Source organism: Centrocercus urophasianus, unplaced genomic scaffold (genome assembly GCF_019232065.1).
Source record: "Centrocercus urophasianus isolate 14NV4802_14NV808 unplaced genomic scaffold, USGS_Curo_1.0 seq_14, whole genome shotgun sequence".
Lineage (NCBI taxonomy): Eukaryota > Metazoa > Chordata > Aves > Galliformes > Phasianidae > Centrocercus > Centrocercus urophasianus.
The window spans coordinates 37,496,175-37,523,139 of NW_024884586.1; the positions used below are offsets into that span (position 1 = coordinate 37,496,175).

General features: G+C 41.8%; 1 protein-coding gene across 2 annotated transcripts in view; it reads right to left on the reverse strand.

Annotated features, from left to right (window-relative positions):
* CCDC88C (coiled-coil domain containing 88C) overlaps window positions 1-26,965 on the reverse strand; it is an 86,710-nt gene that overhangs the window by 43,348 nt on the left and 16,397 nt on the right. For both annotated transcript variants that reach the window (XM_042814306.1, XM_042814309.1), the window contains exons 4-7: window positions 9,946-10,015; window positions 3,532-3,590; window positions 1,874-1,957; window positions 452-592 (exon numbers count right to left, since the gene is read on the reverse strand). In XM_042814306.1, the coding sequence (XP_042670240.1) occupies window positions 452-592; window positions 1,874-1,957; window positions 3,532-3,590; window positions 9,946-10,015 (354 nt within the window). The remainder of the gene's footprint in view (window positions 1-451; window positions 593-1,873; window positions 1,958-3,531; window positions 3,591-9,945; window positions 10,016-26,965) is intronic.

Below are 26,965 nucleotides of genomic sequence, written 5' to 3' on the forward strand. Positions count from 1 at the left end.
GAAAATTAACAGGTACAAAGAAGGGGAGAAGGCTCCTGTACAGATCTGAAGTGAGACGAAGTGATAAGTCAGCAACAGAAAGGCCTGGTTTCACACAGGGGAAAAAAGCAAAAGACACTGGACCCACCATGGTAAATATCTCTGGAGAGTCAGGCAAGCAATCACTCTTAAAATAAAGAGCTAAACAGATAAGGGACAAAAATATCGAGACAAAGTCACAACTGCAAATATTTTGGTATCTTTACTGCATGCACATCTCTTACCAATCATTTCATCACACTTTAATGTTTTTGTCTTTTCCATTCTCACATAATCTTTTTACAGGTTTTCTGACACGTAGAAGAAAGGTATAGAAGAAACAGATACCCAGGGCACAAAAAAATACAACAAGGAACTGAGTTTGTTAACTGGTGTTCCACATGAATGCTATACAAGAGAGAAGTCACTGTACCTCTGTGCACTCATCTCTCTCGTCAATGAGCCTCTTGAGGTGGAACACCATATTCCTGGAGAGAGACTCCAGTTCTTCAGGGGCCATGTCTGGGAGCTCCAGCCACTGCAAGTCGAAGACATTCTCCTGGTTGTGAGTCACCTAAGAACAAGGGAAAAAAAGAAGTGTTTCCACTGACTGACTCATAAATTGTTTGCTGCATATGCTGTATCCCCTAGCTTCTTCTACTGATGTACTAAGAAACATTATCACATGTCACCTACAGCATGTAGAAAATAACAGAAACATCGAGTAGCTAAACTGTAACGCTACTCAGCAATTTCTGGTATTTACATTTTTTTAAAATTATTACGGCTGATAATTTTTTAAATGACTGCATATATGCAAGCACAATTCTGTTAACGATATGCTATGTCTTAATTCCAGCAATGAAGTGATCACTACAGGAATTAGAAGGAACTACTAAGGCTGATAAGCCCTGTTTTCAATGAACTCGCAATCTGAGCTAATAAAACTGAAGAGATCTGACTTTATTAGAAATTTCTCTGGCTATTGCTGTCAGCATTTCTTTTCACTGATACTGTACCCACACATATTTACTCTGATTCTGATTTAGCAAAAACATCATGCAAGTGAAAAGATTCTCAAGCTCAGTTAAATAATATTTCTGCTTTTGAAGTGCTTATTTAATCTTTTTTTCTTCCTCCTCCAATGTTAATGAAGAAGATCCTGTCTTAGACTTCCACAACTGGTTCTCAGTTCCACAACTTAAATCTTTTTGCACTTGCACCTGCGGACACCAGACTTCACCCAATGCCCCTTTCCCAATGAGGCACAACCAACAGAGGGTATTTTCTCTGGGCTTCTCTTTGGATTTCCAAAGCAAGCTTGTTCATAACAGTCACACATAGTCCTTCCTTTTATAGAAACCATAATAGTCTAAGAATATTCTTGTCATTGGATCATGCTTCTCTTTAAAATCAAAGTACATGTCTAAATTCAACTGCAGAGAACAACTTTCAAGACGAATTAGGAGCCCAGTGACCAAAGCACACTACTGGGGAGCCTATGTCTCACCTGCCACAGGACTAAGGGACTGCGTCTGTGTCATTACAGCAAAGGGATTCCAGCCATACACACTTTTTGAAATATTTTACACACACATCCTTGCAAGATTATCATCCGTATATTCTGAAACCAGCAAGACATTTGCCACTGTAACTTTCTAACATAGCAATGTTATAAAAAAATGCCTATTTTAACTGTGTAACATTATTATAACCATGTATTCAGAGAACAATCACTTCTTCCTCTCAAGTTTATGAATCTACCATGAAATTTGAAGTACCAAGCTTGAAAACACTGATACATTGAGTCAAGAAAAAGACAGAAAGTCAAAACAGCAAGTACTGAGAGTCCTACCTCCTGAATATGTGACACAATGGCAGCTTGGGTTTCAATATCCAGCTGTTTTATTCTTTCAATAAACTCTTCTTTTCTTTCACACTGTTAAAAAAAGAAAAAAAAGGGAAACTCCTAAAACTCACTACAGCATTTTTCATCCAAAAAAAATATATACACATATGTATCACTAAATTGCTAACAACAAAACGTTCAAGATCTACTATTAGGCTAGAAAGTATAGCACTTCACTCCTCCATATGGAGCAAGAACTGAATTATGCTGTAAATTATTTGTCTTCTACAGCCTGTGCAAGCAAGGCTAAGTTAAGTGGCAGGCTTTGCTCTTTAAAAACAACAGCCAGGGGAAAACACCACAGCTTCACTAATGGAGTCACACAAACATAAACAGGTAGGTACAAGACCTACACTTACATTGCATTATTTAACCTGTCTGTTTCTCTGTCTGCATTATGCGTGGCTTTGGCAATGAAATAAGATGCATCCCTTAGATGCTATTGTCACATCAATGACTGACTTTGCTTGTTGAACAAAATCAACGTGCTTTAGATAAAAAATAGGGATGGAAAACATTCTAGATAAAAACGTGTGACAATTCAGACAAACAGGTTTTAGTAAACCTTTTAGTAAAGGTTTTTAAGGAGTTGGCCATCTGTTGTCAATATATCAATAACCGTACACTAACATTGTAATGCACAGTTGTTACAGGAAGACAAAAGAGAAGTTAAATATTAAGGGTTTCTTTAAACTGCCTTTTCTGCCATTTAGAGTGGCCCTCCAGGATCTGCCTCTGAGTCTGACCATTCATTTCACTGGGAAGGGCCCCAGGACTGTAAATGGGTACTGAGGATGCACAACAGCCAACTCAGACCTTTATTCTTTGTGTTGCAATGCAGCGCAGAGATAAAGTTCAGAGCAGCCACACGAAGACAGCATTACCCTGACATAATTGACTTGACATAACTGAGCAGAGTAAGTGTCCTAAGGCACAACAAAAACGTAAGAGACCTACAAACAAGGTCAATTATAAGCAAAGGCCAGTCTGCAACACCCCTATTGTTTACCACCATGGATGTTTGGTGGGCAGAACACTGAGTGCTTTATCTGGTAACTGTCATTTGTTTCTGGGGAGTTTCCCATACACACTGCCTGTCCAGTTATTTTAATAAACACCAGATAAAAAATCCCCACATGAATATACAAAGTAGCTATTCATTTTGGATTTTATAAACATATTGAATCAAATGATAAATAAAATCAGGCTTTGTTAAACAAATGTTTAGACTTCGCTTATTTATTTGCTTTATATCAAATATAAAAAAATACATCTATAGTAGTCCACAAGCGAGAAAATAAACCAATAACAATCTTGATACCAAGTGCACTACCCAAAGCTTTTTCTTGCTCTCTGTTACAACAGTACATATTCTGTGGCTGATTTAAGCACTGGTAACAAATTCTGGCATGCAGTGTGTCTCCTTTCCCCATGCTGCCTTCTCTCCTACAATCATTTCATTCATCTAATACCAAAGATTTACTTTGCAAGCTATCCTGAGCTAGACATTTGTTCATATAGCAATGATCTTCATGTGGATTTTCTCAGTCCAGAAATAACAACAGATTCACAAAAATATTTTTCAAGCCTTTAATGAGGTTCACCTGAACAGCACATCCCAGAACCAACAACAGCAGCTTCTTAATTTCTTCCATACTTTTACCTGGAGAGGAAAAAATGGAATTAGTACATGTGTAACACAAATTAAGTATCTCTGAGTCATCAGATCCAAAAAAACAGGAATATTCTCCTTTGGACAGGTGCCTGTTCATATGTGTCCACTACATTGTTTCCACACTTTCCATGTAACAATACAGTTCTTACGAACTTCTTAAACCTAAAATCCAGAAAGATCATCTTCCTCACATTTTCTGAGGTTTTGTACTGATTAATGATGAGATTTTTTTTTTCCTTTTCACCAGTGCTTGCCCCTCATTTTGTGATTACCCAGAATAGAAGGCAAGAACAAAACAAGACACACCCCGGATAGGATCAAAGGATGGTTACTCTGACAGGACAAATTTGTCTTAAATTCTGCACCTGTAAAGTAGTTGCTGCTTAGCACAGTTGCTGTAGGAAAATTTAATGCCATCCTGTGTAAACAAATAGTCTCTTTAACAAAGGGATGCATCAGCAGCTAGTTCTTCCACTGTTCACATTGTGAGAGGCAAGCCCTATGTGCTAGGCGGGGTAACACCAAGTGCTGTTCAGCATTCACGCTGGGAGAGAAGGAAAGAAACAGGCCTTGTACACTACCCTCACCCCTATGCAACTGCTTCCCGACACACAGCATGCAACCGCATGGTAAACGTTCCCACCTCATACCCTGTTTTACTTGAGTGTTCCACTGCTCCCACCACAGAGCAAAGCTGACCACCACCACATCTCTCCAGCAACAGACAGCAGGGCTGACCGGGCAGCGGGTCAGAGGCCTGTGCAGAGTGGGGCCAGGCAGCTGGAACAATGCCCACGTGCAGCCCCATAGAGGCACACTGACCTACATCACCGTGGGGCTGCTTGTAGCCCAGGAACCTCACAATGTGGCATGCAGGCAGCTTTCCTTTCAAAAAGGAAATGCCCTCAGCAGTCTTCAGATTGTTAAACCATTTTTCGGCAGTTTTTGTGAATGCCAATTTTTAAAATGTTTCAAGTGATCTACACAAATTATCAGCACACGAAACATCAGCACGCAAATCAGTGCTGGAATTCTCCAAATTCAAGTCCCACATTATTATCACTAAAACACTGCAGAGAGAACTCTTCTGCAGAGACAGACGTAAATAAAACATGCTAGTTCTCACTTTATCTTGTAAATACCACTTATTTTCCTGTAGAATATTCAAAAACTGTTTTTGAAAAGCATACAACCTTCTCTCCTATCTAGAAGCATACCTAGCTTGCTCCCTTCTGAAAACTCACCATTTAATATACTAACCACATTTCAGCATGTGAAAATCTGCTTGTTCTGTACAATTCTTAATAACACAACATTCAATGTAATCAATACCGCAAAAAACCAAACCACTGAACAACAACAAAAGCTCTGCTGCACTGTGAGCAGTTCCTGCATGGGCAGTACTAGCCCAAGGAGATATCAAGGTTGGCGAGAACACATTTTCTTTTCGCAAAATTAAGTTTTTGTTACAGTTCCAGCACTTGATTTAGTTCTTTATCTATTTCAAAGCAAAGCCAGACCAGGGATTAAAGGCACAGCGTGCCTGTGGGACAGTACAGAAAGCAGGTCTGTGAAGGACAGCAAGAGAACCCTGCACCTTCTCCTTCTCCCTAACACCCTGTGCTATGCTCTGTGCACCACAGCTGTCCTGTAGTTGAGCCTGCTGGCTCGGTGTTCCTCAGGTCAGAAAACACTGCAATCCCTTTCCAGCAGCGAGTGCACCTGCACTACCCTAAAGACATGGGAGCTACTGAAGCCAAAGTGCACTCTGCACGAAAGGCAGCAGACTTTGTTTTTCTCCCCAGACAACAGATGTGCATCCACGATACTGCCCAATCCCGTGAGGTGCAATACCTTTAGCTGTAACTTAATGAGGTCAGCCCTGTTCCGGCCTTGCCTGGAAATACCACTCAGAGGCTTCACTCCCACCCAAACTCTCTCACCAGCAGGACACGCTGGGGGGCACACAGCTTAGGCAGGGAATCCTAACCAGTTATAAAAAACAGCAAGAAATTAAAAGATTTGAGGTAATAAGAAGTTTATTAAACTGCTGCTGCTGCTTCAAAGCTAACATTGGGCAGCCTTATTTATTAGCTGAGCTTACCAAAAACACCCTCCTACATCCCGGCCATGAACGCTTAGGTCTGGGGCAGAACTCTTGGCAGACCAGTAGCCACAAGATGAAGCGAATGGACCGGATTCAAATTAGCACTTAAACAGAAAGGTGCTACTAAAAAAATCTGGGGCATTTGCACCTTATTGAGAATTCCAGGGCAGCCGCTCTCAGGCCCTGTATTTGTGCCTGTGAGGGAGCCAACACCTGGGGGATGCGCGGAGACCATCTGCTCTGACAGTAGGTTGGCTGGGAGGGGGAATCCCAACCACCACCTGCAGGTCAGGATCTGTCCTGGCTCACAGGAGACAGACAGATGGCACAGCCCAGGGACAAGGCGGCAAAGGGATTAGGGGGCACAACAAAAGGGATGGATAGAGGTATGGGGACAGTACAGAACACAAACAAATATAAGAGAGGGAATAGAAGGGAATGCATAAGACAGAATGAACCCATGTACGGGGGATTTTGAGCTTATGCAACTTTTCTATGTACTTTTTCTTTAGTTTTCCTCCAGCAGAAGAGAGGGAATGCTAGTTTGTGTAGTGCCACAGGCAGCACGCAGTGGGGCTGCGAGAGGCTGGGAAGCAGTGAGCACACCAGCGCTGTTTTTCACAGCTTTAGTTACACCCTGAAAAGCCTGACTTCTAAATTAACACTATTGAGGCCGTGTTCTGTTTTTAACTTTATATTTTATGAACCTTGCTGTCTTTGGTGGATTGCGAAACAAAATGAGGAAGGAAACCAGCCATGAAAAAGGACCCCAGGAGGAGCACGCATCTTTTAGGATTTTAATCAAAAACAGTTTCTATAGATATTTACCAGCAGGGATTTGGGGTTTGTTCATTCATAAACTTTCCATGTAAACTGAAAAGGGGATCTAAACAGCAAAGTTTTTGTTTGTTTGTTTTGAAGAGACAGAAACAGGCTACCACAACAGGCACACAAGACCTCATTTCCAGACTTGTTCTGAGAAAACTTCAAGTCCCCTCTTCTCCAGCCTCTAAAGAATTATGTCTGATGGTAAATACACTGATGATTTTCATATTGAACACAGAGGACTGGTGATGCAGTAGCAGATTTTTCTGAAAAGACTGTTTAAGAAAACCCTTAGAGGAAGATAAAAACAAAGTTTAATGGCAGTAGCTCACCACTGCATAGTGCATTGAAGAGAGGCCTGTAATGTCAGCTACCTCATTCTGCAAGTCTGAAAAAGCTTTCTAAACCCTTTACATAAACTTTCAAGTTTCTTTTCAGTTCCTTGTATTCTAGAAAACAATCAAGGACATCATCTTCTCACAAACTATTTTTGCAACTTTTATGCTTGTGGCCAACAAACTGAAGAAGATAAGCCTGGACCAAAATGATTTAGAGGATGTGAAAGTTCATTTAGTTCCTGAATCCAGAAGACACATACCACGTTCTATGAAAAAGCTCAACTCCTACAGCATTTTTAGTAGTAGCAGCTCTGTATTCTCAACAGTCTTATGTTCCAAGTGCAGCTTGTAGAAGCCCTCAGTAGTTCCAAATGTTGAGTGCCAAATGGGAGCTAAACAGCAAGAACACCATTCTCAGCTTCAAAGCTGCTCAGTTTATGATTAAAAAAGCATAACACCACATTTGGCTGCATTTTAGAAGGACGAAGTACAATCTGTAAATTACGCTGTCGAACAACTCTGAAAAAAAAAATACAAGGACTTGTTTCAAAGAAGTCACTGAACTTGTTACAGAGAGAATCACACAGAAGGATCTAACAGATCTCTGGCCTGGGACGTATAGAGTTAATACAGTCAGTAGGAGCCTTCCCAGCTCAAGCAGCACATGGCAACACATTATTTATTCCAGGAATGCGGGATCACGGGATCAATCGCTCTTCCTCTGGTTAAGGGAGGGGGAATCTTTCACTCAGATATCTTACCTACAGGGGACAGAGAACAAGAACTGGGATGTGACCGCTGCATCCAAGATCCACCCTTCCCTTCTGACCACCTGCACCTCAACCTCCAGCTCTGGGAGCTCCCACACGCCTTGGCCCTGCGCTACCTCTGCAGGTGTCCACCCCAGAACCCTCATCTTCCCTCCCAGTCTCTGTCCTGGACTGGGCCACTGACACAGAGAGAGAGGTTATTCCTCTACTACTGCTGTTCTTAAACAACTGCCTCCAATAATTAACGTCTGCCTCATCTCTGCTCCCCATACTGCTGTCATGCTCAGCCTCCTCACTCCTCTGTCAGTTTTCCCTGGGGCTTCTCAGTATTCATGCCAAAAAGCACCATTTCCCATGCTGATGGCTGCTTTGTCCTCATGTCTTTTATTCAATCAGTAACCCTCCTTCAGCTTTCCCACTGACAGAGAATATCTCATTTCACTTTCCTTTCCTCTCCTGTGTCACTGCCTTCTTCTCATTTTCTCTGCAAAACACTCAGTAACACAGGCATCAATCCAGCAGCTACCTGGCCATGGTTCACCTGACCTGCACTCAGCTTTTCTGTAAATTCCCTTCTTTTGGTTGTGCTAACTTCCCCTCACACCTCTCCTCCCTACTGCCCTTTTCTAGGCATCCCATCAGCCTTCAGCCAGGTGCTCAGTTCTGAAACCTCCCTTACTTTTCTATTTCTTCAGCACATCCTACCTTAGATTCTGTCCTCAAAAAGCCCCAGCTGGTTCTCAAAAGCAGTATTAAATATAACCAAACAATAACTTCATGTTTTTTCTATGCACACATCCCATTATTTTCATCCATCTAGTTGTCACATTCTCACATTCTTTATCTTCTCCCATGTCTTTCCAAATTACATCAATAATAAGTAAAAAGACAAAATAAATTTTAAAAAGACAATACCGGATTTCAAAGATCTTAAAGTGAAGCAGATGTCTGTTTGCACTTAAATGGGGCTGGACAATATCCTTCCCATGTGTCATATCAGCTGATTTCTTCAAAGACTGCCTTAAGGTACTGAAAAGCACCAACTAAGTGGTGAGAAGCTATACATAAACACATGACAGCTTTCAAGTGTGCAGCTTCCCCAGAAACCAACACTGCAGTTATTGCATTATGAGCCTCCTACCAGCTGTCACTCAGCAACAGCCACAACAAGAAGCCAGCCAGCCTTTCCCATTGACATGGTGAGCAGAGAGCTCGCCCTGTTGGCACAAACATCTTTGTCAGGTTTTGTCCAATGTCAATATGACTGAAAACAGCAACAGCTCTTATGTTTCTTTTCATCTTCAGCCATAAGGTTAGCCTGTACAGAAGAACTAAGACTGGCATTGCAGACTTTACAGTGACTGTTGAAGAAGTGGATACCCTCAAGCTTGATTTTACTACAGAAGCATCAAGGCTATGAGTTTCTGTAACACAGTATCAATAAATTAATATTCTTTCCTGATATAACCCCTTTGTGTATGTACATACGCTATGCCTGCCAAAACCAACAAAATAAAATCTTCTGCCAAAGTTCCTGCCATTTGTTTGTACTGGAGATGCTGGTTACCACGTCATCCCCCATCACTGCAGACAGGGTTCATTCTGTTTTCCTTCTTTGGTTAAAAAAATAAAATAAAATGCACTGTCCTTGGCACCAGCATGGTGCTACAGCAGAATGGGCATGTAAAAAAAGTAAATTAACTACAGCAATAAAACCTCTTGCTTCAGAAATATTGTTCCAATGAGAAGTCAAACTAATTTTGCTCTGAAGGCCTGTCTTTTGTCCCACCAAAAACAGGCGATTCTGGACATGAAATCATTAGCTTCCAACCATTTTTGATGGAGTACCTCTTGTGACAGATGCCCATGCCTCGACAAAGTGGCTGGACAGATGTTTTTGTCCTTGCCATTCTCTTCCTACTTTTTTTCTGAGATGCCATACATACACTTTTCTCCATTCTTACATATTTTACTTCCTACACTTAGTTGCACTTCACACTTCAGGGCACCTTTGCAAAGCTTTCCTGGTGTGCAAATATCGTCACAGCTGAACTGATTATACAGGAACACAGGACAGAAAACCAGGAGGAGAAACAAGTTTCACAGGGCAGATTGTTCTCTATCACTTGCAGCAACAAGATACGGGACATGACTTACAAGCAAGCAGCTGCTTTGGCAAGAACTCACAAATACAAATTTATATATGTATGATAGTAAGACATATCAGATATTGTATGTGTATATTCAGGTAAATAAAATATTCATTCAGCACGGGGTGAGGAAGAATCCAACAAGCTACTCACCAGAAAGAGGATCTTTGCCAATCATTAAAACATTTGGTAAATTCATTACAATCAGCTGCTGGAGGACCTCCTAAACAAAAGACAGCAACAAGCAAAGGTCAGCGTGAAGAAATCCCAATCAATCATGCCACAAAGAATACAGAGTTCCATCGATTACAAAGCCTTTAACATCCTGCTAGTTCAGAGGTCACAAGAGGAAGCCCCACTTGAGAGACAAATCAATATTTGAAGATGGTATCAGGTTGCACAGCTAACATACACTGATCACTTCTTTGAACAACTTCAATAGAGAAGATGGAGAGTCCTGTGGTACTAACCAAAATAACTTCCATGCCAGGCACATCTTCCCATCATGCCTTTACCCCAGGCATGACCTGCGTTCATTTGACGTCTGACGTACAGCTGCTACTGTGTTCCAGGATGTACAAAAACGCACTGGGCCCATTAAAGGGACCAAAGCCAGCCTGTGAAGTTTATGCAATTTGAATAATTGGACAAATCATTCCATAGGTCTGAAATTCTAAAGACGGACTAAGGAAGTGGGCGTGAGGGAAAAAGCTACTGAATAGACAGCTTGAAACCCACTTGTTCAAAGCAGTGCTAGTTCTAGATTTGTTTGCATTGTTTTTAACAAAAAGAAAATTTGCTTAATTATGTTGTGGGGGAGACAAGGGAAGGGAGATGTATTGTTTGGTCAGAAACACTTAAACATCAGCTGCCTGAAGCTACTCTGAAATGACAGACAGGCTTACTGAGGAAAGGCTACAAGCCCCAGGGCAGGCAAATATCCAAAGGTGGACAAATAGACTGCAGGGAGGACTGTGAATGGCAATGTGTTCAGCCATGCACTCAAGTCATTTTCTGTAACATACAGCACGCAGAAATACTGTTCCAAGCTTCACCTGGCAGCGACTAATGCTCATTTGTGGTGATGTGAACAAAACATTATGCCTGCAAGTATTTGTCTCGCATGAAAAACTGGGGAGGAAAGTGGCTGTGTGATGAAAGTGCTGTGCTGGGATTCAGGAAACAAAGGTTCCGCATAGGGCTCTACCCAGTGTTTGGCAGGTGCCCCTTCCCCACTTGTCTCCACGCCCCAGGCTGCCCTGCAGCCATGGGAAGGGCTCGCGCTTTAATTCTGGTGGAGCATTCAGCACCAGAGGAAAAAACACTGCAGTTGGGCATGGAGGGCAGTCACACGTTTCCTAAAACAATCAGCTATTCACTGAAACACTTCCTCTCCAAGTTACTGGATTGTTATTTCACTGCTTTCAGAGTTACCATGCGACAAAAAATTAAACCTGATTTTAAGAGGAAATATCCCACTGAGCCTGAAGCATCTGATAAGCAATCATAGCGGATATTGAATAAAAATTTGAGACATCACATATTTCATTTCTTCCCCTCCAATTCATGCTCAGAACACATTCCTCAGTAGTAACAGTCTAGATAAAGCAGAAATATTTCATAGCACAGCTGATAGGTTTTTGGTGCTGTTAAAAAGGCAAGTTTCACAGATCTTAATACAATAGGAAGTTTGGCTAATGCAGGCCAGGCATTTGCTGAATTGTTGGCCAAATGCATTTTATAGTTTGTGCACTTGAGACATATTAAACAAAAGTTTGTTTGCACCTGTTAGCAAAACAGCTGCAAACTGTATTGCTTTTAACAGCATATGGCTGGACTGCACTGTCTGCTTTAACAATAGTGTGGCACTGAGGCTTTAAACAAATTCAAAATTTGCATATGCCAAAGCATTGGGCTTTAACCAGTGATTTCCATGGCAAAAAAAAAAAAAAAAAAAAAGAGAATTTTGTTTCCAGTCACCCAGTGCATGGAGTGGCACTGAGGCAGGAATGCATTAAGAATTCGCGTTGTCTTTGTGTAATCATCAGCTCGCCAGCTACTTACCCCAAGCCACAAAAGGCACCACGGCTAACCTTTCTGCTGTACTATTCCCATGCCCCCCCCCGCACACTCACTGTGCATGCACCACCCAGCACAGCCATGAGCACACACCCACAAGTGCCCAAACTCCGTGTCTGGCTGGGCCTGGACCCACTGAGAGCACCAGTCTCTCTGGAACTGCGCAGTGACAGCATGGCTCAGAATGAAAAGTTCCAGTTGTAAGAGGCAGTACTTTGGCCTGTTTATTTTTAAAATACACTACACATAACTATCTTCTGTTTGAAACACCTCCACCTGAGATTATTATTTGTGATGATAACATCACTATGTCCTGTAGCTCATCAGTAGATCTCAACACTGCATAAAGGAAGGTCAATGCATTTCTTATTCTAGGACGGAATTGTCTTCCTCATCTGCAGTAACGTACATGGCCACTGAAAACACTGCCAGCCTCTCTGTGCTGCAGTCAGCAGTGTTCAACACAAACACGCACAATGATACTATTCAATGGGTTGTAAGAGGAGTCAAGACACCAAAAATCTAACATCTGGAACAGTTCAGAATTAACCTCAGACCTGAAGTGACCAGTAGGCGCACAGGCTCTTACACTGGCCACTGGGTTAACCTGGGCACACAGCTGGAGTCCAGTGAGCAAAATAAACAGGAGATAAAAACATTATATTCCCCTGAGGCAAGCAGCACTGCATTACATAAGGGATGCTGCTCCACAAGGAATGCAGCAGAGCTGAGGCATGAAACAGAGGAAAGGAGGATCCACGTTTGCTCTCTCTTGGGTGGGTGCATGGCTAGAAGCAGGCAGAGGCTGCTGTAGAGCAGAGCAAGGCTTTCAAACGCTTCCAGTTGCACACAGAATCCCACGGTACTCCAGGGAGCAACTACAAAAGCAAGAATCCTAATTTTTCCTCTGAGAGATCACTTAAATATTTTTACAGCGCAAGTAAAGCTTGATTAAAGCAGTAAAACTTAGAGCAATAACACATGGTAACAATTTCCCTAATTATTAAAACAATTAGGGTTTGAGTTGCCAGCTTCACACTAAGGCCATGATCCAACTCCATGATCAGTTTGAATGCTGACTGCATGTCAGCACATCAGCTCTCCCACACTGTTACTTTTTTTTTTACTGTTGGTACTACTGCTAATGAGATTTCCATGACACAACATTGGTAACAGCAGTCTTATTTAAGGAATACCATTCAAAACAGATCTGCCGGGCCTCAGTGCAGCTCCTGTAGGTGCCTGTTTCTCCTCTTCCAAAGAGGATATTTTGAACTTGAAACTTGTCCAAGACCTCAGTATCTTCACCAGCAGTGGTGGCTGCAAGAGCGGATGCCTCTGGTTAGGTCACTGCTTACCGTCACAAAACACAAGCACTGGCAGCCAAGTCTCACATCACTTGAGCCAGATCCCCAAACCCAGTGGATAGAACCCAGGAAGGTTCCTGCACACAGCAGTGCATGACTCCATTCTGGGGGAGTACCTCCCTGCCAGAGGTGGAGGTGTCTGTTCAGTGTTTGCTCTCAGCTGCGCCTGCCCACAGAGGTGTGAAGCTGAGCTGGTGGAGACAACCTGCAGCCCTGAGCAACACAAGGACACTGCCAGGGGCACAGCTCTGCTGAGAGCAGCTGGGCACTCCAGGCAGGCACCACAAGGATTTGAGGATACTTTCAGTCTACCTAAAAGTCATGAGGTTAGACATAAATAAATGTAGTACTCTCAGTAGCAGCCTTCTGGCATCTCAGCCAGTGCACACCAGGGGCTTCACATTTACAGTCGCTTTGTTAAGAAGGGAGCTTAAGAAAAACAAGAATAATAAAGCCAAAATTCCCTACATTGATTCCATCAGTCAAAGGCTTTAGGAAAAATTAAGACACATATGAGATTGCGGATAAAATCCTAAGCACTGAGTTAAGCCCTCAGGCTTATAAAAGCATGAACAAACACAGACAGAGGGAATGCGGTTGCTGCACTCAGAGCTCCCAATTTGTTTCTGGAGTGCTGGGGCATGTTTTACTTGCGCTTTTTATCTTCCTAAGATCACACACGCAGGATGTTTGCTGTTTGCTGACCGCCTTGGGTCATCAGAGGAGACAGTGGCAGCTCTAGCTCTCAAATCACCATGGTCATATATTAACACTTTGTTTACATGTAACAGGGTAAATGGGCCCCTTATATTTCTGTAGGAACAAAGCCTCCCGGGCCCATACTACACATGCTTCAGTACACATTTGCTCCTTAAAAATTTGCCTCTAACAGCATGGAATAACACAGTCTTGAGGAATCCATTTTGGCTGCATTCTTAAACGCCAGCAAGAGCATGCCAATTGCTGCAGCAAAGAACATACTGTCAGGATAGGAGTATGAGAAACTGTCCTTTCCACAGCTATGGGACCAGGCAAACAAGCTTTACACAAACACTTCCCTGCACCACACAGTGCTAATGTGAAGCAACTACTAGCTTCTCATGTGGAATTAAATTAACCTCTGCTTGAATCCTGAACAAGAAGGGAGTAGCAAATAAATTATGTAAGAAGAACAGCAGTCGACTGGCCATTGTAATTCAACGCTCAAGCCAAGCCATTCCATTTAAGTATATTGCTTGGCTATAAAATGCTAATTGCCCAGCTGACTGCGAGCCAAATGGTGCTCTCCTGCTTGAAAATGCCCATGAAGAAAAACCATCATCAGCTTTATTTATACCACTAAGAGCAAACATTCCCTGGCCAGAGAAACAGGCTTACACTCCAACTGAGCTCAGACCCCTGAGCTTTTGCTCAGTAGAGCCCTACCTATGCAGTGCTGTCAACATCCTTCTCCAGTACCTTCAGTACACATCTGATCTTCCAGGCATTGCCCCAAGCATGACACATACGGATGAACTCCCGATTGGCCACTTGGAGCCTGGCAGCAGCAGGGCTGGTAAGTTTGGGCACTAGTGGGAACATGGCTGGGCTGGTGCCTCCTGTGCAGCATGCTCCAAGCTTGGGATGGCTGGACTCAAGTTTTTCTAGAAACAGAACTCTTAATAGCGAGCACTTGAGCAAATGAGTACATTTTAATATTAAAATACATTTTAAGGAATAAATTCAGACCTGTGGGATTTCCAGCTTTGTATTCATGTAATAAAGTAAACAAGCTACTTTGCAGCCTACAACAAGGAGGTTAAGAAAGAAGGAAAGTTTAACAACCGATGCAGACAAACATAACTATTTTGCTGTAGTCATCTGAGAAGTTATTGATAGCATGAGGAAAACCATTTACAAGTTCTGTAAACTGTACACCAGGATCCCACAAAAGATGAGACAAGATGAAACAAGTTGTTTTGGCGATGGCAAGGAAGCAAAACATAAGCAGATCTTTTATTGAGATGTTCTCCATGTGCACCTTACCACGCGAGCACACCTGGTGACACTGAGTGACTCAGTACTCACTGTTTCTCTGCCAACATGTAACATACACCACAAAATTTGATTAAAAATCTTGCTCATCACTGTAATAATTGTATTCATGAGGTGACAGACTAGAAGATTAGCTGTCTTAAAAGAGGTGGGTTTTTTTCCTGGAAATCAGCAAACTACAAAGCAGGCTTCTAAAGATCCTTCAAGTGGAAATCCAAAAGCTGCTAAAATAACAGTTGCCTCATCCGCTGAAAGTAATCAGTTCTGACAGTCACGGTCTGGGATCTCAGTGGGAGGGGATGTGAAGGAATTATACCTAGTCTGAACCGTCCCCAGCACGACTGGGCTGTGAGTAGCTAACCAAATGACAGAAATATACTGAACAGAGGAATGAGACCAAATTCTATTAAAAAACAACAACCCCAAAACAACAAAACACACAAAACAAATGCAATACGCACAGAAACAATTATCCACCGAATTATTAGATTTAGGACTGTCATGGCTCAGGTTTTGGTACTTGTATTAGAATAGCACAGAGATTCCAGCACAAAGTAAGACCTCCTGCACTGCAAGCTGTACCAGCACAGAGAGCTCGTCACAAGCCTGCAAGGCATCAATAGGCCAATGAGAAGACAGTAACCAGCAAGGTATGGAGAAAATGAAAATAAAATTCCAAGGTTATAATGGGATCCATTGTGCACTCTCACAGCTTATTAATTGCTTACATCACCCACATCAGCATGACACAGAACAAAATTACTCCACACATCAGAGAGTAAGGCAGGCAAGCCACGATAAATGCATCTGCTTCAAGATCAAACTGTTTATGGCGCACTTTTTTGTGGTTATTGCTTACATCCCATAACAAAAGTTCTGTGTGTACTTAAATAAAAGCTACTCTAGGTAAAAAAAAAATACACATATAATAATTTCAGGATGCTAGGAACTAGGATCTAATTTTACTTCAGGCCTACTGGAATCAATGACAAAGCAGCTGCCCCACCCCCCACACCCCCAGTTATGGGGGAAACAATATTTTCTTAAACTCAGTATAAAAATATACATTCTAAAATATGAAGCAGAACTATGAGCAGCTACCTAACAGCAGAACTCCCAGCCTGGTCCGACTGACCCCAAGATAAATTACTCATTTCAGCACAGTGGTCCTACCGTTGTGCCCAGCAGCATTATCGATTTGACCAGAGAAAAGAAAATTCAATTGCAACACAGTGTCCCCCGGCTTCTATTGCCAGCAGCACTTCTAATTTACCTACTTGAGGAAAATGAAAAGCTTATTGATTTATCCTCAACTACTCTCTCCAAATCAAGTGCAAGTGGGTTCAGATGTTCATAATGGTGCTCAGACAAATTACTCCCAACTTGTATTTTATTCCACCCTCGAGTTGTCATGGGGTGGTTTATGCAGTAACAGGGAATAAAGAATGCGTTGTGTTCAAGGCCTGTCACTTGACATTACTAATATGACCAGCTAAAATGCAATCCATCTGTTCAACACGCTTCCAGCTAATCTGTGGTGGTCTCTAAGGACCATAGTAATTTGGCCTAGCACACATTATAAAGAAACATTGCAGACCATCAGAACAGACTTGAAGCACTTCCGAATTCTCTGAAATTCAGCACACCAAGCACAATGACTTGCATGAAAAGGAAAGCAGTTTTCCCAAGCACAGTCTGAACAAATTTTGCTGGGATAATCAAGCCAGAAGTATTCACATTTAAATTCAAAACTGAGCATTTTTCACAGCTTTTAATGCTGAAGCCTGATACTGAGTTAGGTTAGCCATTCAGAGCTCCTGAGGGTAAGCTCTGCTACACTCCCTTTGTTCACCAAAATGAAAAAAATTACAATACTAAAATGGAGTGTGCCATCAAGAAACATCAAGCCAAAGGGTTGCTATGAAAGTTTGATGTAAGAGGATTTCTACCACTTCTCTTATTGTAAATATATCTAAGTCTTGCACTTTTCAGTGTGTTTACAAGGAAGGGATGCATCAAACACCTAACTGGGCACATGACACTAGCCTTCATAAAGCACACCGAACCTGTTAATAACACTTCTACTTCACAAAGAAAAACAAAAAACAAAACAAAAGTTAACTTGAGGCAAGCTTGGGGTTTACTTAGAGATTCAGAGCTAGAGATCTGTATTATACCTTCAATGCCACAATACGAGAAAAAGTATCAAGAACTCCAAAGCAGCAGCTGATCACTGCATAATTATTTTAAAGCAGAAGAATTCATATTCAGCATCCTTGCACATGGTAGAGGTGAAAAGGCACAGTAAATTTCATGCGTGGCTTGCACAATGTAACCGGAGCACTCTGTGAAAGCAAATATTCTCACGTCCACTGAGTCAATTGCTCTACCACCACGACAAGGGCAAATAAAATGGAAAAGGGCAGAGTGAAGACACAGGAACCCTGCTCCAAGAGGAGCTCTGGGCCCCTTCTCATATCCCTTCTGGATCTTCTGTGCTTAACAGCAAGTCCAGAGCCGCCATGTCCCCTTTGGAGGGAAGAGCTATGTATGAGGAGCAAATACACTCGTGTGCAGTAGACACGGACTATTCAGAGCTTCCTGCCTGTAAGCTGCAGTAAACTGCATCTCAGCAAGAGCTGGAACCTGCACTGCAGCAGCCTGGCTGTGCTGCCAGCAGAGAAGGTTCAGCCATTCATCTTCCACAAAAAATTAAGTCACCTTCAAAGTTCTATTCCACATATGTGTGATACAGAAAAACATTAGAAATTAACATCAAAAACTCACTAAACCACAACAATTCCACAGCTGAAGTAACAGTTAATGTCACAGAACAACAAAGAACTATGCAACTGCAGAGCAGAGGGATGTTCTGACTGAAGGAAAAAAATAGCTGATCAAAAGAAAAAAAGAAGAAAGGTGAAAGTCACCTTCAACAGCTGCCACAATGTCACAGAATCATAGATCACCTGAGTTGATCTTACAGGTCACCTAGTCCAACTCCCCTGCAATGCACAGGGACACCCACAGCTAGATCAGGTTGCTCAGAGCCCCATCCAGCCTGACCTCGAATGCCTTCAATGATGGGGCACCATTATCCCTCTGGGCAACTTGTTTCAGTGCTTCACTACTCTTACCATTAAAACAAAACAGAACTTTTGCCTTACATCCACTTCAAATATCTCTGTTTTAGTTTGAAACCATATTCCTAATCTGTGCTTGTTTGGCAGTTGTTTGTTATTCTAGTCACACAGGTCTTCATGGATATGAGAGTCTCCCATTGTGAAGCCAAATATTAACATATCAGAAAAAGTGAAGCCTGCTCTGAAGAACATGAAAAGTGAATTTCCCAGACAAGCAAAATGAGACAGAAAGAATTTCAGCAGCTGCAAAAAAAAACTGAGATGCAGAGGATGTGTGCAGTGGTTTGAACGCAATTTCAAGAAGCCCAGGGTAAAACAGACAACTGCTTCCACAAACACACTAGCTGATCACAGGACTAGACCACCCTGCTTCTTTGGGAATTCAACAATAACAAAAACAAACAAAACAAAAATAGATTAAGCAGACAAACATCAAGATTTTTCATGTGATTGCATTAAAAATTAAAAAAACTGGAATCCCAAACCAGCTGCCTTAACACATCTGAATGCTGTGTGTTAAAAATTACACTTCCTAAGCTTTCCAGTAGCTGCTGCAAGAAGAATAAAGAAACACAAGCTGCTTCTGACTGGGCTTAGCCCTAGCACATCACAAGGACAGAATTACACTGACACATTAACCTATCAAGTGTGGCTGTGCATGTATGTCCAGCTGCAAGCCAGTGGGTCTGTAACTCAGGCTCACCCACTACGTGCAGAAGAGGAAACAGCCAATGCTCAGTGTCCCTTGTGTGGGGCCATTAGGCTTAGATCACTTACTAGTGGTAATCCAGCCTGTGCATTCAAACATATGATTATGTGTTCTGCTAACACCCTCAAGAGAAGTCTTCCCAGTCCCTAGCAGTGCTCTTTAGGTATCTGAAGAAACTGATTAGCCTCAGCTAATACAATCTGTGTAATCTACTGTGAATTGTGCAGATAACACATAACATTTATTACCTAGCTCTGCAGAGCTCTGCTCTTTTTACTTCTCCATCAGCCTCACACCAGGCCTCCAAATGAGGTGCTCTTTCACAACAGGACTAGCACACAGCTCAGGCTATGCTAAGCAGAAAATGTGTTTCTTTCTGACGGAGAAAAATGAGTTATTCCTATACCTTTAATTTCTCACACTTTTGACTTACCAGTAATTGCTGGTGGCCATGGCACACTGAACGTATGCAATGCTCTACGAATACCTGTTGACACCATGAGAAAATGTGAAGGGTGTAGACATATCTTAGAAGGTACTGCCTTTTTGCCATCTGTCATATAAACAGCAGTAAGCAGTACCACTACATTACTATTAACATACAGGGAAGATTAACTTCTGCTCCCATTAGGCCAGTCTTAAGGTTGCTGACAGCTGAGTCTTCCATATCAACAAAAACCAATTTCCTCTCAAGCTGTCATGCTAGGATTTTCCTGAAAAAACAAGCTCATACAACAGCATCTGTAATGGAAAGGAAACAGGACTTTCAAGACTTCGCACTTACTGAGACAAATCTTAAACACAATCAAAACACTTCAAAAAACAAATAACTCCTAAACACAGCACAAAACACAAGTTACAAACAGAAAAAAAACACAACAGAGCAGGTCAAAATTTTATGTGTACTACCAAAACCCTTTTGTATTAGAGTCATTTTTCAATTATCCTTCTTAATCTTCAGACTCCCTTAATTCCACATCATTGTGGCACGCACGCGTGTTTCCAGGCAATTCCCAAGCTCTCTCACATGCAGAGCCCTTACTTAAATCAGCAGAGCTCAGGTTTACTCTTTAGGCAACATAATCAAAGGAAACACAAGACGATGGATCGAGTGACTGGTGGAGGGCAAGCGCAAGATCACAGACAACAGAAGTGCAGCCCTGATGGGCTGGCCTCTGCTAGTGAAAGAAAAGGAGGGGAAGGTAAGCCCCTGGAAGAATGCTTCAGCCAAAAGTGACTCAAGCCCCAGGCTGTGGAGAGCAGGATCTACCTTCAAGCACACTGGGGCTACATTACAGTGTAAGAGTTACTGGAAAATTAAGGCATAGATTACACAAAAGTTTATATTGCAGTGGATCTGAACCTAGCAGTATTCACTCCTTGGTAGTCCAGAGAAAGTACAGCTTCTAGAGGCAGCCTCAGATGACATTCTAAGGGGCACTAAATTCAGAGAGATAAGCACAAGCAGAATTTTGTCAGTGCAGAGCAGGTTTACTCCCTTCACCTCAGTGAAGCACAAAACTTCTTTGGCGAAAAAGATTCATCTGTAACAGAGAAATGAGCAATGCTGGGTCCATTTTGAACTCCAAAATATTGACCATGTTAATGTGTTGAGTAAGGATTCTTTTGTTCTGGTTTACAAACAGCTTTTCACATAACTTAATAAAATTGCTCTGCATCATTGTTTAAATACACTTCAGCAAAGGCATTGAGTTACTTGGACAAACCTGTTTTTTGCTGAGAGCATCGTGAATTGGTTGAGTGATGAATGGCTGCTCAGAAATTGGAGCTCTATGGGAATTAATGCAGCCACTCACCAGAAGAAATGCCACAGTAAAACAATTTGCACTCTTCAACCTACAGTAAGAGTTAATACTTTGGAGACAGGCATATTAAGTAATAGCTCAGAAAACATGCAGATGGTGCTAGTTTTAAAGGAAGAAAGCAGATGCTTATAGTCTGCTGAACATAAAGAAAATCCAGTAATTATTACAGTGTGGTACCCGAATGCAGACCCAGACGCTCTGGCACCTTAGTAGCACCAGCTCAATTCACCATTCCTCTAAGTCCCAGCACAAGCAGTGGCCATTCGCTATCTCCACAGCAGTAAGATGCATGGTAAATACAGGGTCCTACAATCAGGCACTGAAGTCTGAACTCATGACCTTCAAGCTAAGAATGTTCTACTGATAGTGTAAATATGCAGAAGATGTGCTGGGTCTATGAGATTTACCACTGAAAATTAATGCACAATAATAAATAAACAGAATTTCCCTGAATTAATCTTAATCCAGTCACCACTGTCAATTTCTAAGCAGCACTACAAAAACAGGCATAATTGAGACTAAAATGAGCATTTGCTGCATGTTAGATCCGTAGATACACGATTCCTTGTGAATTCGGACTGAAAGCTATTCTCATGACGTAGAAGCAACAGTCATTTTGAAGCCAGCCCTACACAATGTAGGCAGGAACTAAGCAAACTTCTTCAAATGGTGCTGCCAACTCATTTCAGCTCCAAGCTGCACAACTCCTACTGTTTCAAGCTCCTGCGAGCAGACTGCTGATGCCATCAGGTTGTAGGGCAGGTTTTGGACACATGACTAAGAATGCAAATGAAACCTGCCTGCTGATCACATTATATAAAATTTCACACTACAATGAAAGAAAAAAAAAAAAACATTCAACCATCTACTCATTCCTTTGTCCATTAGGGAGGAAATATCTTCTGGTACACACTGAGTGAATGTGTACACTACGCTACGTGTTTCATTGGGCTCCTTATTCACAGCTTTACCTCCACATTGGAGATTTGGATTAGCTGGGGAGAACAGATAAGAGCAGCTCTGCAGGCATTTTTTTATTCCAACACAACACTCTGGTTTTACAAGGCAGGGGTATAGCCATGTAGTAGTTGTTGCTCTGCAATGACAGATAAGTAGTGGAGTCCCTTAGGGATAACTAGAACATACGTTCTGCTCTGGGAAGAAGGTGATGGGAGTGGTTTCGTGGATGCATTTCTCTTTAAAAGAAAAAAAAAAAAAAAAGACCTAGCTCCCCACCTATTAACACTTCCCAATTTACACTGTTGTAATTCTACTGGCTAAGGAAGCTAAACTCTTAAGAGATACCTGAGAAATTCTTCATTTCTTTTCCAGAAAAGGAAAAGCAAGCAAGGGTGCCATGGTTCTATGTTTTTTGGGTTTCAGTATTCCACATCAACTGTATCTGGCAGCAACTAAGTCAGCATACACCTCACTCCACACATGCCTACTCTCAGATGATACATGTGGGTGAAAGAAGGGTTGGGGGACAAAGGAGCAGGAGAAAGCTTTGCACTGTCCCCCAAATAGGTCTTCATTAAATGCTTTAGGAGGTCTTTGTTGCATGCAAGTACAGCCTCCTTGCTGTCTCCTTGTAGCATCACAGACACAAATCCCCTAATTGCATCTTTGGTATGCAGAAGGTATGAAATCTTCACAAAAAGATGACATGAAAGGCTTGGCTTGTTGGTCATAAACACGGACATTAGTCTTTCCTTGGGGAATGGTCAGCACAGAAATCAGATGTTCAGAATATATTCCTGCCCATACAGTTCAAAGCAATGAATAATGCACTTTGGAAAAGAGCGACAAAACACAATAGTGCAGTAAAGCACACATCACATTAAGCAAGTAACAGGTGGTGACCAAAAATGCATTTTTAATGAGCACCTCTTTATGAATGCACACAATGCAAAGTGGTTTCCAGTGCTTTGAAACACACCACTCCTCAGTGCAGATTAAAGATGTCTCAGTTACACAGAACTAGATGTGTAAGCTCTTTAGTTTCTCTTCAGACACCTCATGGTCTTATTTATTTTTAAGAAATACATTTAGCAGCCAAAGTTGAAATTCTGTACTCTTAATACTTAAGATTCTTTAATTAACACTAGGTAAATCTGCAGCTAATGCTAAACTTTGATGTGTGTATGCATCTGCTTCATCAGACGCGCTACTCTTCACACGCATACAATTAAGTGAAGGCGGCAGCCCAGCAGTTGGTGGAAGACGCAGCGTTTGAATCCCAAGGCCCAGACAGGCACGAACCATGGATTCATAGCAGTTCTTCCAAGTGAATCACCATGCTCCCAAGCTGTTTCTGAACTAGCCCACAGGAAATCCAGGGACAAGAGTTAGACACTAGTCTATAGCAGGAGATGTTCCAGTACTACAGAGAGCTGAAGCATCAGGCAAGCCATTTCACCACTGTTACCTATCCACACAAGAGGGAGCAGAGAAGTCATTTATGCTATTTAAAAAGCAATACTGGTTACTGGACTGTGCCACAACAGAAGAACTCGCAGAGGTTTCAGGCAGTTAATAGTCAGGAGATCAGACTTTGTTATCGGAACTATAGCCATATAACTATATAGCTATAGAACTATAATTAAATATGCTCAGCTCGACTGCATCCTGTTCTGTCTCAAAAGAGTCGTATCTCAAGGACTGAGACAGCAGTTTAAGAAGTTACTCCAGTCTGAATCTTCCTGCATGAGGATCAGTATTACAGAAGAAGAAAATAAATGTGTTTCTCATCTCCTAAGTGAGGCTGTCTTGTTAATCTCTGAGATGACATATTCCTCGTATTTCAGTCACCACTTAAAAGCCCTGATTCATACAGAGACTTAAGGGCATACAGCAGGTTATTACTTCAGCAGGTTGCTTGTTTCTACCATACATAATACCCCTCGTAATTCTTAACTGTTTTCCCCCTCGAGGGCATACAGCATATGCTTTGGGATGAGAACTGGAACAGACTTGCTCTGAATCTCAAAGGAACATTAACGACTTCTCATTAAAAAGGTGAGAGGTAGCAGTTAAACTCTTCCCTCTCCTATTTCATCCTTAAGGAAGATAATTCTTTGTCAAAAAATGTTATTTTTGGTTTAATAACTGTTTAGACAATACATTAAAAAACAAAAAAAACGCTCATCTCTGAAAACAGATGATTTTAGGTCTCCACTGCATTAGTCAGCCTGGTTCTGTTAACCACAAACTGCTTTGGCTTCTTAAGTGCCAGGAAACCAGTTTGCTCAATTTATCATATCTGATAGAGCAGCAGCATGTGCCAAAAAGGGTCCATATCACAGGGTAGATGGTAGTTAAAGCGCTCAAACTGTCACAAAAACCTCCCTCCTCTCCCCATCCTCACAACCGTATGTTTAGTGACGAGATCTCAGCAAATACTTTAAGATCCAAATTCTACCTTTTTATGAACATGCAACTTCTTTAAGGCTTTAATATTTGTACCAAAGGACAAAAACCCTTCACATCCTTCCCTAAGTTAAGGCAAGCAGAAGTGTGTCTTACATCAGCATACCAGATACCTACAGTACAAATTATGGTAAGCTATGAAACTTTTTATATCTCTCTGTGCAGGGAGGAGCTGCCTGGCTGAATCAGCTGACCACGACTGCTGTTCTGAACACATCCCCTGGGGAAGAAAGTTTCTGTCACTCTGCATGGCCTCGTTCACAGTAGAAATTAAAGCTATTAAATGCAAGAGTACTCAAGGGGACCTTCCTTTTGTGCTGCAGAACAGCAGGACACCAGCACAGACAGCAGAAACTTCACCTCCTGTGGATACAGCGTGGGTGTAAGCCCTTATCCGAGAGCATGTTCAGACCAGGCACACTGTCCCAGCAAGGGGTCACTGCTCCTGAAGACCAGTTCCCTGTTGCCTTATGTCACATACCCTGATTTGGAAGTGTTGGACACCCACCACACTGGCAGCATATCCAAATGATGGAGAGATCTTACAACCTGGCAGCAGACTGAAGGCTTGTGCTTCAAGAATCTGAAGTTGGGAAGCTGTGTGCTTTAGGCAAGTCAGACACACAGTCATCAATAAAGCAGGAATTTCAAAGTTATTAACCTGATATTTGTCATGCACTCCCAAGTAAAGAGATGCTACCATAGGTTTTCCACTTCTTTTCACTTCCATAACACATGAAAAGGGTCACTGGTTACAAATGTATTTCTACTTGTTTATAAGTAAATCAAATGAACCTCAAGAGATTTTTCCCTAATAAATGGGTGGCAGAGCACACAGCTCACCACAAAGGCTGCGTGCAGTTCAGTTTGCATGTCACAGAAGCAGCTGACTGCGCCAGCTCAGCTCTCAGATGAGCACATCTCTTACCAGTAGGCTGGGCAGAAGCCTTCAAAGCCAAGACAGGATGGGACCTTCTGCAGGCATTCATATGGTTGCTATAAACACTGCAAGTCTCCAAGTACTGATAAAGTGTGATGAAGCCCTTGACACTGGTAAGGGCTGTGATATGCTGTTAAGGAGAAGAGCCAAAACAAGCCATGATCTGGCAGCCAGCTCTGATTTCACAATGTCCAAGGGTATCAGAGCAAAACCACGGACCTAGCCAAGCATCTCGAACTGCACAGTCAGTACTGCTTATAATCAGGTCCCACACCATGAAAAGAAAGTACAAGTGAACTGAGAAGGTTTATAAAATGAGGCCAAAGTCTGCAGCATCTTATTGAGAAGTCTTCAAGCAATAACAAATTATTTGAAATCTGAATCCCTCAATTGCATAGCATTTACACCCAGCCAATTTATAAAGAGAAAGATCTAAGCAAAAAATGGAGCTCAAAAATCGCCTTCCCAAGTCAAGATGTTGGCTCAGGCTACAAAGCAAACATGTACTAGAAGAAATGCAGAGCAGTTCACTCAAGCTTGAGAATTAAAACGGAGCACTCCAGTTGCATTTCTTCTGCATGACTGGAATCCAGGAGCCAGAGCTAAGCGCCAGAGCACTGAAGTGTAAGCAAGGCTTCTAATAATGGCAGCTTTTGTGGTCCTCCACTACCAGCTCCTACTTTCTGCATGTACAACTATTAAGAGCAATCCACACGCTGTTCAGAGAAGCATTTATCTCAAATCTTACAAGCAAAGACAGAAAGAAATACTGACACAACTTTTTCAAATTTAAAAAAAAAAAAAAAAAACCAAAACCACAGCGATTGTTCTTGTTTTTCTCTCTTCTTGAAAGAAAAGTATATTCAGGAAGTGAAATAAAGACACATATAATACTGACTGATCCATATCTGGAGAAATTATCCTTCTAATATACACAGCAATTCCGTATTTAGTATCAAAATTAAATTCACCTCCTCCCAGTATATGATGGCAAATGTTTATCCTCCTTTGGGACTCCCACCACTCAGTTTTCCTGTTAACACAGCTGCCCCAAAATAAACCAAGCATTAACCTCAGTGCAACACTCCCCTTTTCCTTGAGCACACTGCACTCCAAACAAACAGCTACTTCTGCATAATGTTGGATTCCTTTATAGATACCTTTTAGTGAATTTTCTACATATGGGATCACATTTAGAAGTAATAATAACAACTCTAGGGTGCCACAGGGAACTTCTCTTGCTTCTAAACCTTAAAGCAAATAAATCAGGCCTTCTTACAATAAGTTCTTTAATGCTAGGTAACTAAATTGGACATATTTTTAATAGATGAAGAGTATCACCTGTTATTTTTTATTTTCATTTTTTTTAATGTTAAATATCCCCAAGATACTTAAATAGAATTAATACAAGATTGCTCTGTAGAGACCAGGAGTCTTCCCCCCTGTCCTCAAGAGGCAGATGCCTGTCACACCTTCCGTCACCTAGCAGGCTCTAATGATGTCACTGAGTCTAAAAAAGAAAATAATAAACATCCAGAGACTTTTAATAATGCTAACTATGAAAGAGGACAGACAGTGACAGCTCCACAGGGACCTTCGGTCTGCTGAGCAGGTTTTTATTTAGGCACTTTCAGCGGCCATGTAAG